Source organism: Acinonyx jubatus, chromosome E4, assembly GCF_027475565.1.
Source record: "Acinonyx jubatus isolate Ajub_Pintada_27869175 chromosome E4, VMU_Ajub_asm_v1.0, whole genome shotgun sequence".
NCBI lineage: Eukaryota > Metazoa > Chordata > Mammalia > Carnivora > Felidae > Acinonyx > Acinonyx jubatus.
This window is the reverse complement of record NC_069395.1, coordinates 43,535,551-43,549,059: the sequence shown is the minus strand read 5'-3', so window position 1 is coordinate 43,549,059 and position 13,509 is coordinate 43,535,551. Positions and strand designations below refer to the sequence as shown.

The 13,509-nt window shown below is 42.5% G+C and overlaps 1 protein-coding gene across 2 annotated transcripts in view; it reads right to left on the bottom strand.

The window, feature by feature from the left end:
- The window catches only part of LAMC1 (laminin subunit gamma 1), a 127,376-nt gene that overhangs the window by 43,282 nt on the left and 70,585 nt on the right, over nucleotides 1–13,509 (bottom strand). For both annotated transcript variants that reach the window (XM_027074384.2, XM_053209460.1), the window contains exon 2: nucleotides 2,261–2,565. In XM_027074384.2, coding sequence (XP_026930185.2) covers nucleotides 2,261–2,565 — 305 coding nt within the window. The remainder of the gene's footprint in view (nucleotides 1–2,260; nucleotides 2,566–13,509) is intronic.

The window sequence follows — 13,509 nt, the reverse complement described above, 5'->3', positions numbered from 1 at the left end:
GTGCCGAACTCTTGATTCTGGCTCAGGTCATGATCTTGCAGTTTCAGGAGTTCAAGCCCCATGTCGGGCTCTGTGCTAAGCATGGAGCCTGCTTTGAGATATTGTCTCTCTCTCTCTCTCTCTCTCTCTCTCTCTCTCTCTCTGTGTGTGTGTGTGTGTGTGTGTGTGTGTGTCTCCCCCTTCTCCCTCTGCCCCTCCCCTGCTCGTGCATACTCTCTTTCAAAAAATAATAAAAATTAAATAGAATTTTAAAAGTGTCTACATGTAGAGTTATTGTGAGGGTTAAATGAGTACATATAGCTAATATATCTCAAGGGCCCAGGACACTGCTTGGCACGTTACAGCAAATGTTGTAATAAAAGTTGACTATTATTATAAATCAGTATATGCTTAATAATATTCATATACAATGAAACCAGGAAGGGTCTCCTCTCCCATCTGGTAGATCACAGCTTCTGGAGAGAGGCACAGGAAGCAATGAGGAAAAAGGGTCATTATCAGCTAAAGTCAAATCAGCTAACCCTCCTTGGCAACTGGGTATGAAATCCAGACCTCTTACATTCAGAGACACATAATTAATGTTTTTGCATAATGACAGCAACTGACCAAATCGATTACAGATGCCCATAGCATTTTCACCACATTCAGTCTCATGAGTTCCTATGGCATAAAGAGTAGCAAACATCAGGGGTGCCTGACTGGCTCAGTTGGTAGAGCATGTAACTCTTGATCTCAGGGTCATGAGTTCGAGCCCCACACTGGGAGTAGTACTTTAAAAAAAAAAAAAAAGAGAGAGAGAGAGAGAGAGAGAGACAGAGTAGCAAACAGAATCCCTACAGCTGGGGGAACCGCTTCAAGATAGGCTGACAAGGCATACAGTTAGCAAAGGTGCCATAAAATCACAGTCACATTATGTCATTGCTTTTTCCCGCTGACTATACCATTGTCTCTGCAGGACAGTAAAACAGAATAATCTGGATAGTAAGAAACTAAGCTAGCAAATGTTTGCCAGTTGATCAGCTTAAGAAAATTGTAGATCACATCTGCCCTAGACATTCAGTCTTCTGTGTTTTCATCTATCAAAAGCAGTTAATTCTTCCTACTTATTTTGAATACATCTTATCACCATTGCAAGAAACACATTACTCAAAGGCCTTTGCAGACATACTCACTGCTCACCATAACCTCAGACTTTACCATGATCAAGATGTACAATCTCCCAGCAAACTACAGAAATATAATGGAAGGGAAGAATTGGACCCACAGAGAAATAAATAGATTCTCATCTTTTGACACCATGCAAAACCATACAACCAATTTAGAAAGTCTCTGAATATAATAAATTTCAAAGAGAAAGCGTGAGAAGACACAAAAGCATGAAGCCCAGAAGAATGAGCGGACTCCCTACTTAGAAATCCCAACAGCTTTTCATAAAATGTACACAGCATTTGCAAACCCACATCCAGTCTTTGTCTCAGTCAATTAATACAGGCTGTCCCCATTTAGATGTTAACTTCAGCCACATGACAGAAGCATCTCCAATTCTGTGTTACAGAAAGATTCCAAATTATGGCATATAAGGAATATGTGCACAGAATTTCCAAGAAAAAGGACAGCTTTAATTCTTTCTGTGCTTAAATGGGGAAAAGTTTCTATCTTGATGCTCAGGCACTATACCATGTGTACCTAAATTTATATCTTGTCACAAACACCAGTGCCTTTAGAAGTTTTTATGACTGACAACAAAGCCAGACAGACCCAGTCCAAATTTCCCTGCACGGTTACGAAGAAGGACGGCGTTCTCAGATATTGCTCCAATTGTTCCCCCTTGCGAACACTAAAAAATACTTTTCCTTTTGTCAAATCAGAGAAGAGATAAGAAAGGATGCAAAAATAATGGGTAGATTCAAATACTCTCTTCAAAAGGTCAGAAGCAAAATGTTTGCACTGTGAGTAAAGAGCAAGTTAAAATTGTTCGGCTTTCAAGATTTCTAGAAGCTGTAGCCCAGAAATCACTAGTGCGTGCACAGGGATAGAAGAACATCATTTGGGAAGCAGGAACAAAACAATTCTTCTTCCCATACTGAGCATCTACAGGAGAGCAGGATAAAATCCACCTGTCCGTCCTGCTGGGGTAGATTCCACACCCACCCCCTCCCTCTTTAGTGGGACCAAAGGCCCCCATACAATCCATCTTCCTGCATCACGAAGGTACATGGAACAACTAACCGGAGGCAAAGCTAACTTCTGGATGCATTACCTGCAGCACCGGACTATTGTCGAAGTTGTAGGCACTCGGCCTTCCTTCTAGGGTTGAAAAGGCCACATTGCCTCCAGTCAGAGGGGAAATATCACTGAATTCATCTGTGCACAAGGCCTGCTGCTCATCTCCTCCTGTCCTGATGAAGCCGCGGTTTGCCTTCGAGTAGGTGTTCTCGCAGGAGCCGCTGTAATACTGGTAAGGAATCCAGGGCCCATCTTCCCGTGTGCGCTTGTAAATGGCGAAGCTCTCCGGGCGGCTGGTGTGGAACTTGAGGCGCACGTATGTGATGTCAAAAGCTTTTCCTGTGAGACAAACAAGACGTTCAAAAGTCATACATAGGAAGCAAAGAAATTCCCTCTCTTCCCAGTTTGCTTTGGAACTTGACGAAGAGAGAACACAAACTGCCCTGTGCACCCTGGACCAAGATGGTTCCAGAACACACGACACATTGGCTGTGTCCATTAGGCAATTGGAAACCTGGAAATAGTGGGCGTTTTCCCTGAGAAATGACAAGTTATAGTTGGGTTCATAAGTTGGCTCATAAAAGCTTGTTTAGGGCATGCATTGTTGAAATTTTGTTTGCCATGAAAAATGGTAGCACTGTACTTCTATCAAACAAAAGCAAAATTGAATTAAAAAGTACATTTATTCTTAATGCTGGTGCTTCAGCATAAACAATTTAATTAAAAAAAACAGAAAAGAAAATTTTTGCTGACTTTCTAGATCAGTGTTCTGGAAACTTTCAAGGTATTTAAAAACTCACTCTATTAACTATAATGTTACTTCTTCATGCAGGAGGACTATCTTCAGCACTATTCTTCTACTTATCCACCAAGTTAAGACAGGGATTTGAGAAAGAGAAAAGGACAGTGATTAAGAGATGGGGCAGGGAGTAGAAAAGAAAAAAAAATTCCTCTAGCAGCTGAACAAAGAGAAAAAAAGGGAGAGAGAGAAAAGGAGAATGGGAATTTAAAGAACTTGTTTGAATATGTTCAAAGGAGAATATGCAAGATCTGAGCAGGGAAAGTCGGCAAAAGGGAGGAACTGGGCTGCTGTCTCTCTGGAGGAAGAGCCACCGGTCAGACAGCTCCCTGTGGCAGCCAGGGTGTGGTCTGATGGCTGGGACACCTTGGTTGCCAGCCAGTGTGCCTTCAGGTGGTTCAAAAAGACAATGCGCAACTGTTTTTAATCACCTTTCATTCACAAATTGGGTCTTTCTCTGACAATGTTTATCCTCTGCAACTTCCATGCTATAGTGAAGATTACAGACTGGCCAACAAGTATTTATTGGGCACAACTACATGTTCAGTCCTACACTATACACTTTGGGGCACAGAATGTGTTAGACATAAAAGGTCCTTGCACTCAAAGACCTTACAGTCTTTCCTCCCCAGGTGGATTAACTCCACAGGAAGAACCAGCTCGGTCCTCTCCTACAAAGCTCACAGAGGAGGAACTCCTGCACACTCTCAGAAGTATCGAGGAGAGACTTCTGCCATCCTCTTACTTCCATGTACCTGCTCATCCTCAGGGGACGAGTGATGGTCACGTGTGGCCTGGAATCTCCTCAGCTCACTCTCCAGCTGCCTGCCTAAGGTCCTGTCCTGGACTCCTCGATGCAAGGCAGTGCGTCTGCCTCTGTGCCAGGGAGGCCTGCTGTTGTCCTACTACTAGATGCGGGACTAAGTGGGTGAGTTCAACTGGGCTGGAGAGGAGGGGACGGGAGGAGAGCAGAAAGCCCATGTAAGTCATGTGTCCAGGCTGTATTCTTTAGTCCAGTATTATCTACAATAAACTAATATGATGAGCCATATCTAACTATTTCTTAGGCGGTCTAGATCTTAAAAGAGAACTTTAATTAACTGTCCCCCATATACACGAAACGCACATACAATTTTGAACACAAAGGTGTGTGGCATGATGGAGAGAACGCAGGACTGGGCATTATGAGACCTGAGCTCAGGTCCTGGCTCCTTCAATGACTAGCTGTGTGATTTCTGTTCCACCATTTTCTCCTCTGCAAAAATGAAGGTGATGACTCCTGAGCCATTTACCTCAAAGTGTTGTTGAAAGGACAAACTAAGATCTTACGTATACTTGGTTAACTGTAAAACTCTATACAAATATAAGGCATTATTATAATGGAGTTTAGAAAAAAAAATCCTGAATTAGGATCCTGAATATGTTCACATGTAAAGGTCTGACTGGGCCAGGGACTACCTAGTATAGTTGCTAGAGAGTAGGACACAAATCTGCATCTTCTCCCTAAGATGCAGTACTACATTTTGCTGGACACAGGTTATGAAAATGCAGTTTGCAACTGTCTTGTTAAAAGAATGAAAATTTAACCTCTATCTCTGCTGTATCAAAACTGTTAAGGTGTGTTCCCTTTGAATGAGGGCGTGGATTTTTAATATAGTATCTATGGCATGCCAGAGATGATCTAAGACATTCTGGAATGGTAAAACAATTGAGTTCTCTTCAGGACAGGTGGTCTGGGATGCTCAAAGGCTTACTCACTAACCTGTGGATTACAGATTACCCTTGCTGTTTCTACTCTCTCTGTCTCCATTTCTGACATCTCATTGTTCTTTAACAACCCAACCTGCAGGAGACTGGATCAAAGGAGAGAAGATAAAATGGAGCTGGGTATGTTGTGTTCCAGACTAAAATCTGCATCACAGAGCCACACTCTGAAAGAAATGGGCTTCTGCAGTCCCTCTCACTGCTGCCACAGACATAGCACTGGGCGGCAGAAGGGGAGTAAGCAACATTGCTACTAGCATTAAACTTTGAAGCAAACTAGTTCACTGGTGCCGGCCGCACTCACTGAGCCTTGTTTTCGGAGCTGCCTTTTTCCTTCCGACCCACGGCCACAGCTGGAAGAGAAAAAGGGCTCTGCGGCAACCGGTAAAGGAGGCTCACACATGCCACATGACAAGACGGCCACGTACACTGCCCTCTGAATTAGAGTCAGTCCAGTGGTGGAGGCAGACCACTGCAATTCCCCTGTGATGAGTGCTTTGACAGGACAAGTGCACAAAGTTCTGGGAGCATGGAGGAAAGTCACCTAACCTGGACTTGCAGGGTCAAAAAAACATTTTCTAGAGGAAGTAACATCAACATCCAGGACCTGAGGAATGTAGAGGAATTACCCAAGCAAACAGGGATCAGTGGTCGAGGCAAATGAAACAGCATGTATGAAAGCCCAGAGAACACAGAGGAGTGATCACTGAGAATCAGAGTTGTGTAACACAGCGAGAACTGGAGAGAGTGGCTAGAGATGGACTCACCAGGAAGGACAGCAGGCCAGGCCTGAGGCCATGTTAAAGAGCAACTTCAACCTAAGGGCAATGGTGAGCTGCTGAAGGATTTGCCCCAGGAAATACATGATCAGATTTGACTTTTATAAAGATCACTCTGGCCACTGGGTAGAGATTAGGTTGGAAGGGACAGGATTAAAAGTAGGGAGAATAGTTAAGAAGATGTGGCAATAATCCTGGAGAGATGACGGTGGCTGAACTAAAAATAGGGGCAGCCGGAATGGAAAGAAATGAGTGGATTTGGGTGAGATGGAGGAAGCAGACCACAGTAGTAACTTGGTGACCAATGGAGAGTAAGAGGGAGCAGGAGCCACCTCTGAAAGCCTCCTCTTCTTTTACTCTGTTGACATGTTGTTTCGCTGTCAAAGCTTCTTTTCCAGAAATAAGGTAGAAGGATTACAGAGCCACCCACTGAAATAGAGGACAGGGGAGGTTAAGCAGGACTGGAGGCAGCGGTAGAGGGCAGGATGGGGACATGAGTTCAATTCTGGATGCACTAGTTTTGAGGTGTCTGTGGGTCATCTAAACAAGAGGAAATGTCTAGTACGAAGTTGGATGTGAGTGGTCTGAAAGCCCAAGAGAGATGTCTGAGTCAGATATACAGATTAGCATGTAGATGGATGGTGAAGGTTGGGTATGGTTGAGACCAATGAAGCAAGTGTGCTGAGTGAGAAGAGAGCTGACTTTTGAGATCACTCTCAGAAGCATCAACATTTAAAGCACAGAAAGCAGATGGTAGGACTACAGAGGAGGCTGTGAGGCCAGAGAGGGAGACAAGTAAGAGCATCAATATCATGGAAGCCAAGAAGGTTTGAGGAAGAATAATCACTGGTATTAAAATATGCTAAGAGAGTCATGTAAGACAATGACTGAGATGTCCATTGGCTTCAAGCTACAAACAGGTCACTGCTGTACTTAGAGCAGTCCTGTGGGCAGGGTGGGTGGGATGGAAGATGAATGGCAGATAAAAGGTAGGATGGAAGATACAACGAGTGTAGTCACCTGCTGTAACATTTGGCAAGGTGGGGGGCAGAGAATGAGGAGAAGGGGATGGAATGTAGGGTCAAGGACGATTTTTCTTTCCTTTTTGTTTTTTTAGATAGGAGATATGAGGTTGTATTATATGCTATTGTGGTCGAGTCAGCTGACAGGGAAAGACTGAATGTGGAAACAAGGCTGGGAAATAAGAATGGGATTCTGTGCTAATGAGAGAACTGGCTCCATACAGGAGAAAACCCGTACCCTTACTTTCTATGTGGGAGCAAATGCAAATGACTGAGTAGGTTTTAAGGAATGCAAGTTGAAAGAGTTCTGATGACTTTATTTTCTCTGTGCAGTGAAAATCACAGGTACTTGCTAAGGGGTTGAGAGCAAAGCCAGTGGGACTATCTGAAGAGAGGGTAGAGACTTCATAAGAGCCACTGTAGAGACCACAGAGAAAGTGGACTAGAGGAAAAGAATCCTTGCTGGGCAGAAACAGGGCTGCCAAGAACAGGGTACAGACATTGCACAGATATCTCTGTGTGGGTGCAATTTTCTACAGCCACTTCATACCCCTTTTATGGATAAGAAAAGGGGACTGAAATTACATCAAGGATTTGGAATCTAATCTGAATAAATAGGGAAGCAAATACAGAAAATGGAGAAGAGTCAAGGCCTGAGTTATCTATCCACAATTACCTGTAGTCATGGATAATCAAAAACTGGGAAACTAAGGAGCTGGCTTTTATTCCATTAAACAGCTGCAGTCAAGACCTGTCATGGACAGTCGCTCTCCTCCTCTCTTTCTTCCTCATCATACCTCCCTACTCTTTACCTATCCATCCTACTCGTTTCACAGTGAACAAAATGAAAAGATCTAGTTAAATGGTAGATAAATAGGACACAGGACCAGGTCTCCTGATTTCTAGTCCAATGATAGCTTCTCTACTATTTTTACACTGTGGGAGCATATAAAAGTAGGCAGTATGACTTTAAGGTAAAGAGGCCAAGCCAAACAATTAAGAAAATCAGTAAGTAGATGTCTGGAAAGTATTCCAGCAACTATACCACTAGAACATCCCCCCTCCTCCCCTCAACTCACCTCACGTTCATGCACATGAAGACTAACCATAGATATACACACCCTCAAGAAAATATTTAGCTTCTGAATGTTCTACTGCGTTCCCCCCTCCCCCTTACACATTCCTTCCATAAACAAAAAGACTCAAGTACAGATGTTTAGAATGAGGCACACAAAATTAACTATTACTTCCTGCTCTGATTCCTACAGTTCACGCTGGCTGAGGGAACGAGAGAAGGGGAGGGGGGGGGCGGGGGGGGCGGGGAGTGTCTGAACAATGAGAATTCAGCCTTTGTTCACGCAGGGCCAAGCCAAGGAATTCTGCTTAAGCCTCCTACGTGGTTAAGTATTTCTAATCTTTCTGAGTAGGGGAGAAACCCTTCCTGTCTTAGAATTGGATTCAAGTACTGACTGCTGGGGAACATAAATGCCTCTCTGTTATGTGCAGCTCAGAAGAATTCCATGAGGATCTTGTGAAACAGCCCCCTTTACAGTGAGGTAATGAACGACAATGGCTATACAGAATTTTCCAGAACTTGAAAATGCCCTTCCACGGCCTGAATTCAACGAAGAGAACCGGTTCATTCTAAAGTATCAAATCAGGAGTCACTGATTCACTATTGTTCTTACGTGCTAACTCCTTAGAGTCAGAAAGTGACTGTTCTCCTTGAAGTCAAACTGGACATTTGGAGTACACAACTTCAGTAAGGTTGTGGTGCATAAAGGCAATTAGAGATGGCAGACGCTCAGGCTACTAAACGGGATTCTCCAAACAGTTAACACAAACAGGAGGTCACAGAAGGCAACTATTTGAAAACGTTTTCATTTCTGTTAGTATAACTGCTGGCTGAAATAAGAGTTCCCAGGACAACGTGTACAGCTGCGGACCAGCTGTTATTGTTCCACCTCGGCAGACAGATTGTGCAAATACGGCCTGGCCCGTCAAGATGACCCAGGGCCAAGTGAATGCTGAATGTGGGATCCTCAAGTGGACACAGATGGGTGATCAGAAAGCATAAAGGGGAACAATCACACACAGAATGTGTGGAGGTGAGATGGTGCACGGAGTTCATGCCAACCACTAGAAAACTCAGGCCGAACCACCCGTTGAAAGGCTAGTTTCTATGGCCTGAAACTCATCCTCAAAATCGGTGGTTTTTAAAAACTTATTAGCCCACTTCTTTCCCTTAAATTTTGGTGCTCCTTTTTCATCCCCCTCTCTTGTAAATCAGCTAAATGCCAACAGTGCAAGGGGACAATTCTGTGCGAGGCATATCTAAATCAGCACAACTTACAGTCGAGGAAAAGTAACCTTCATAGCTTTGACAAACAGTCATTTTAAATTGAATTTATTGAAGCGAATGCAATGGAATTTACAATTTGAGGAAAGCATCCCTATCAAATGAATAAACAAAAGGCTTCAACAGTGCAAACTTCCTGAATACACGCAATGAGCACTTCCTATCACACATGTGCCACTGTCCCGACAGAGGCATGCTCAGATTAGTGGCGCTGGGCCATGGAGAGTTTCAATCCCAAATATACAAAGCAGGCAGATAAAGGAGCAGAGAAGATAATCATTCTAGAATTCTTTTAAAAGCTAAAATTCTGTACCAAAGGCTATTTCTAAAAGTAATGCTGTGGCTATAACAATGGAGGTAAGGGGAAAACAGAAGTTTTGAAGTTGATTGGCATGATCTGGGGAAGACAAACCCATAATCTCTTAGGGAAACTAGATGTTTCCATAAAGTACCAATTTAAAGTTTAAGCCAAAGAAGACAGTTCCACTCCTTCCCTACCACTCCCTCCACAAACTACTGGTAACTTGGTGCTATTGCTGAATAAGACCAAGGCACCAACCTAGTACAGCAATCCTCAAAAAGTAAAATCTTGCTGCTTGTATTACCCAACTGCAATACCCGAAAAATGCCATATACGTTTTAGCAAATTAGTGATTTGGCTTAACACACTAATTAAATATGAGATCATCAGACAGCCAATGTGTGAACAGAGAGGACTCTTAACACTAGAATATCAAATAGTCTTGGATGGTACTTTCAAATAGGTGCAAATTATTACTGGAGGTCACAGATACTTTCTATCACCTAGACGTACAACAAATTTATCCTCACTTATATATGCTTGTCATTTTAGTTGAAACCTTCACCAAAAGAAACAAAACTGCCAAGTAAAATTGCACTCCAAGAACTGGGCATATGCTTTATTAACCCAAACCTCATGTTTATAAGACTCAGTACCGACTCTAATTCAGGCTAGTGGGTCACAAGCATGCCTGAAATCCTTGAGCCAAGCTAAAGGAATGAAGCCAGCATTTACTCCCACTCAGCCAAGCTGAGGCAAAAAATCCACTCAGCTGAACAATAGAGTTCTAACTATTAGGAAATGACTGACATGTGGAATTTAATGGAGTTACATAAAGAAAATAAAGAAGTTAATTATAACACTAAGGAAACAGAAATAAAGAGGCAATGAAATATAAGCAGCATGAAACCAATACGTTAAAAAAGTCTAATTATTAAGATATGAAAAAGAAAAAAGACACCATAGTTTTATGGGAGGCTATTTCTTGTTCTTTGACATCCATGCACTATTAAGAATTGACTAATTTTTGTCTTTTATCAACAGAAGAATAAAGAATGGTAAAAGAATAGTGAGAAAATCTAAGGGGGAAAAGATTCTCATATACAATTACGATGATGCAATAACAGACTAAGATCGACTCTGATAAGCCCTCCACTCCCCAAAGTCACAGAAAGTTGACCAACCGTGTACTTTTATTTAACAACTATTTGCTAGGTGAGTTTAAGTGAAAGTCCATCAAGCTATTTAGAATACTCAATCCTTCATTTTGCTACAATGCCTTTTAGTTTCCAGTTTAAATTTTTTTTTTCAACGTTTATTTATTTTTTGGGACAGAGAGAGACAGAGCATGAACGGGGGACGGGCAGAGAGAGAGGGAGACACAGAATCGGAAACAGGCTCCAGGCTCTGAGCCATCAGTCCAGAGCCTGATGCGGGGCTCGAACTCACGGACCGCGAGATCGTGACCTGGCTGAAGTCGGACGCTTAACCGACTGCGCCACCCAGGCGCCCCTCTAGTTTAGTTCATAATAAACCTGGCCCTGTCTTTCCCTACATACTATTTGTATCCATCCTCAAAAGAAGAAACAACTACAAATACTGCAAAATATGTTAAATTCCAAAATATCTTTCTCAGTTTTCACAATTGCTTAATTTCTTGCCACAGCCACCCATTAGGTCAAGGATCAGAGCCAAACTGCTCTTGATAATTCCAAGTCCAAATTCTTCCATTCATTCAACAAATATTTACTAGGCACATATTGTGGCACTGTTCTAAGTATAGGACTAGAGCAGAAAATAAGACAGACAAGGTCCCAAACTTGTAGGGCTGACAGCACAGTAGGGAGTGAAGTAGGTAAGGGGTAGATAACAATCACAAATCAAAACAAAAACGTAATGCATTACATGATAAATGACACAGTGAAGAACAAGGTGGAAATCATGGAGGAGAAGTGCCATTTAATACACTGTCACCAGAGATGGCCTCACTGACCTGGATAAGGTGACATTTGAGGAGAACGAAGAAGTGAAACAGACCTCTGGGAGAGAGCATTCTAGGAAAACCAAATGCGAATACCCCTGAGGCAGGAGAATCCTGGCAAGTTCTGGGGAATGGTGAGGAGGCCAGTGTGGCTGAAGTAAGAGTGGAAAAGAAGGAAAGTGTGGGGGATGAGGTCAGAGAAACTGACGGGAAGGAGGGATTGCCAATCATGTATGCCTTGTAGGCCACTGTAAGACTTGGGCTTCTACTTTGAATGATACGAAAACCCTCTGGAGGATCTTGTCCAAGGGAGTTACATGACCTGACTGGTATTTTAGAAGGATCATTCTGGTTGCTTTACTGACAAAAAACTATAAAGGGGACCACAGAGAGACAAGCAGGCTAATGAGGGGCTTTTTGCACAAGGCACAAGATAATGGTAGGTTGGTCCAGGCCGGGATCAGTGAGCGGTGATCAGATTCTGGCCACATTTTGAGGCTAGAGGGAGCCAGTTATACTGATTGCATGTGGGGTGTAAGCTGTGGTGGAAGCAACTAGAAAGATGAAGGTGCCATTTATTTAGTGAAGAATATGACAGGAACAGGTGTGAGGATGGAGAGCAAGAAAATTAGGAGTTAAGCTCTGGATATTTTGAGATACTTATAAAACTTCTAAGTGGAGGTGTCAAGTTGACTATTAATGTATACAAGTCTGAGGTTCAGAAGAGCTCCAAGCAAGAGAGAAAAATCTGGAAGTCACGACCATACAGATAATGTTGAAAGCCATGGGGTTAGATAAAAAAAAACACCTAGAGAATGGATATAGATAAATGAGAGGTACAGAACAGGGTCTTGGGACATACCAACATTTGGAAGTGGGGGAAGGAAAAAAGGACCCAACAAAGGAGACTCAAAAAGGAACAGCCACTGAAGCAGAAAAAAAAAAAATCAACAGAATTTCAGTGACCAAGGTTTTTTTTCAGCTTTTTAAAAAATTTCAATCCAAGTTTATTCACATATAGTGTAATAATAATTTCAGGAATAGCATTTAGTGATTCCTCACTTACATATAACACCCAGTGCTCATCCCAACAAGTGCCCTCCTTAATACCCATCACCCATTTAGCCCATCCCCCTGAACACTCCACCAGCAACCCTCAGTTTGTTCTCTATATTTAAGAGGCTCTTATGGTTTGTCTCTCTGTTTTTATCTTATTTTTGCTTACCTTCCTCTATTTCATGTTTTTTCTCCCTTAAGTTCCACATATGTCCTTTTGAATCAGCACTTTTGCATCCTTTGGATAAATACCTAGTAGTGTAATTGCTGGGTTGTAGGGTAATTCTATTTTTAATTTTCTGAAGAACCTCCATACTGTTTTCTAGAGTGGCTATACCAGTTTGCATTCCCACTAGCAGTGCAAAAGGGTTCCTCTTTCCCTGCATCCTTGTCAGAGGCCAAGTCTTAAAACACATTTTAAGAAGAAGAGAATGGCCAACAGAGTCAAATATTCCTAAAAGAATGAGAAAGATGAAGACTGAGCCATTGGTCACTGGATTCGACAACCTCAAGATTTACTGCTGCCCTTGACAACAACTGGTGTGGTAGAATGACAGGATGAAAGCCAGAGAATGTGTGTGTGCGTGCACACGCATGTGTGAGTGTGTGTATGTGTGTGTGTCTCCGGTGGGGAGGGGCTGCAGGGATTGGAGACAGCTAATAAAAACAATTTTCTGAGTAATATTGCTATAAAGAAATAAGGTGGTAGGTGGAGGAGAGAAGGAAGGGTTCAAGAGGAAATTGCTTTTGAAGGTGGGGAGACAGTATGTGTTATGTCAATAAAAACGATTCATTGCAGCAGCTGAATTTACACTGAGCAGTGAGGCTCTTTCCCGGTGTAGATAAATGAAAGTGTGTAAAAGAGACCCACTTTGGTCCATAATAAAGTTCTTTGAGACTTCTCATAGATCTCCTTCCAGAAAGAAGAAATAATGGAATGGACAAGGGTTACTGTAAGTATCTAGATTAAAAAGTTACCTGGTACCCCAAAACCACAGAAGCTCCGGAAGGATGCTCCCCAGGAGAGCCAGCCCAGATCTAGTCTTTCCTAGACCCATAATCTAGCCCATGATAAGGACCAACTGCCTATCAGAATCACCTGGAAAACTTCTGAAAAAAATGCAAGTTGTTGAGCCTCATCTCCTGAAATTCCATTTTTAAAGGTTCTAGGTGAGCTCCCCATATCTGTATTTTTAAAAGCAACCTGGGTGAGTTTTTATGT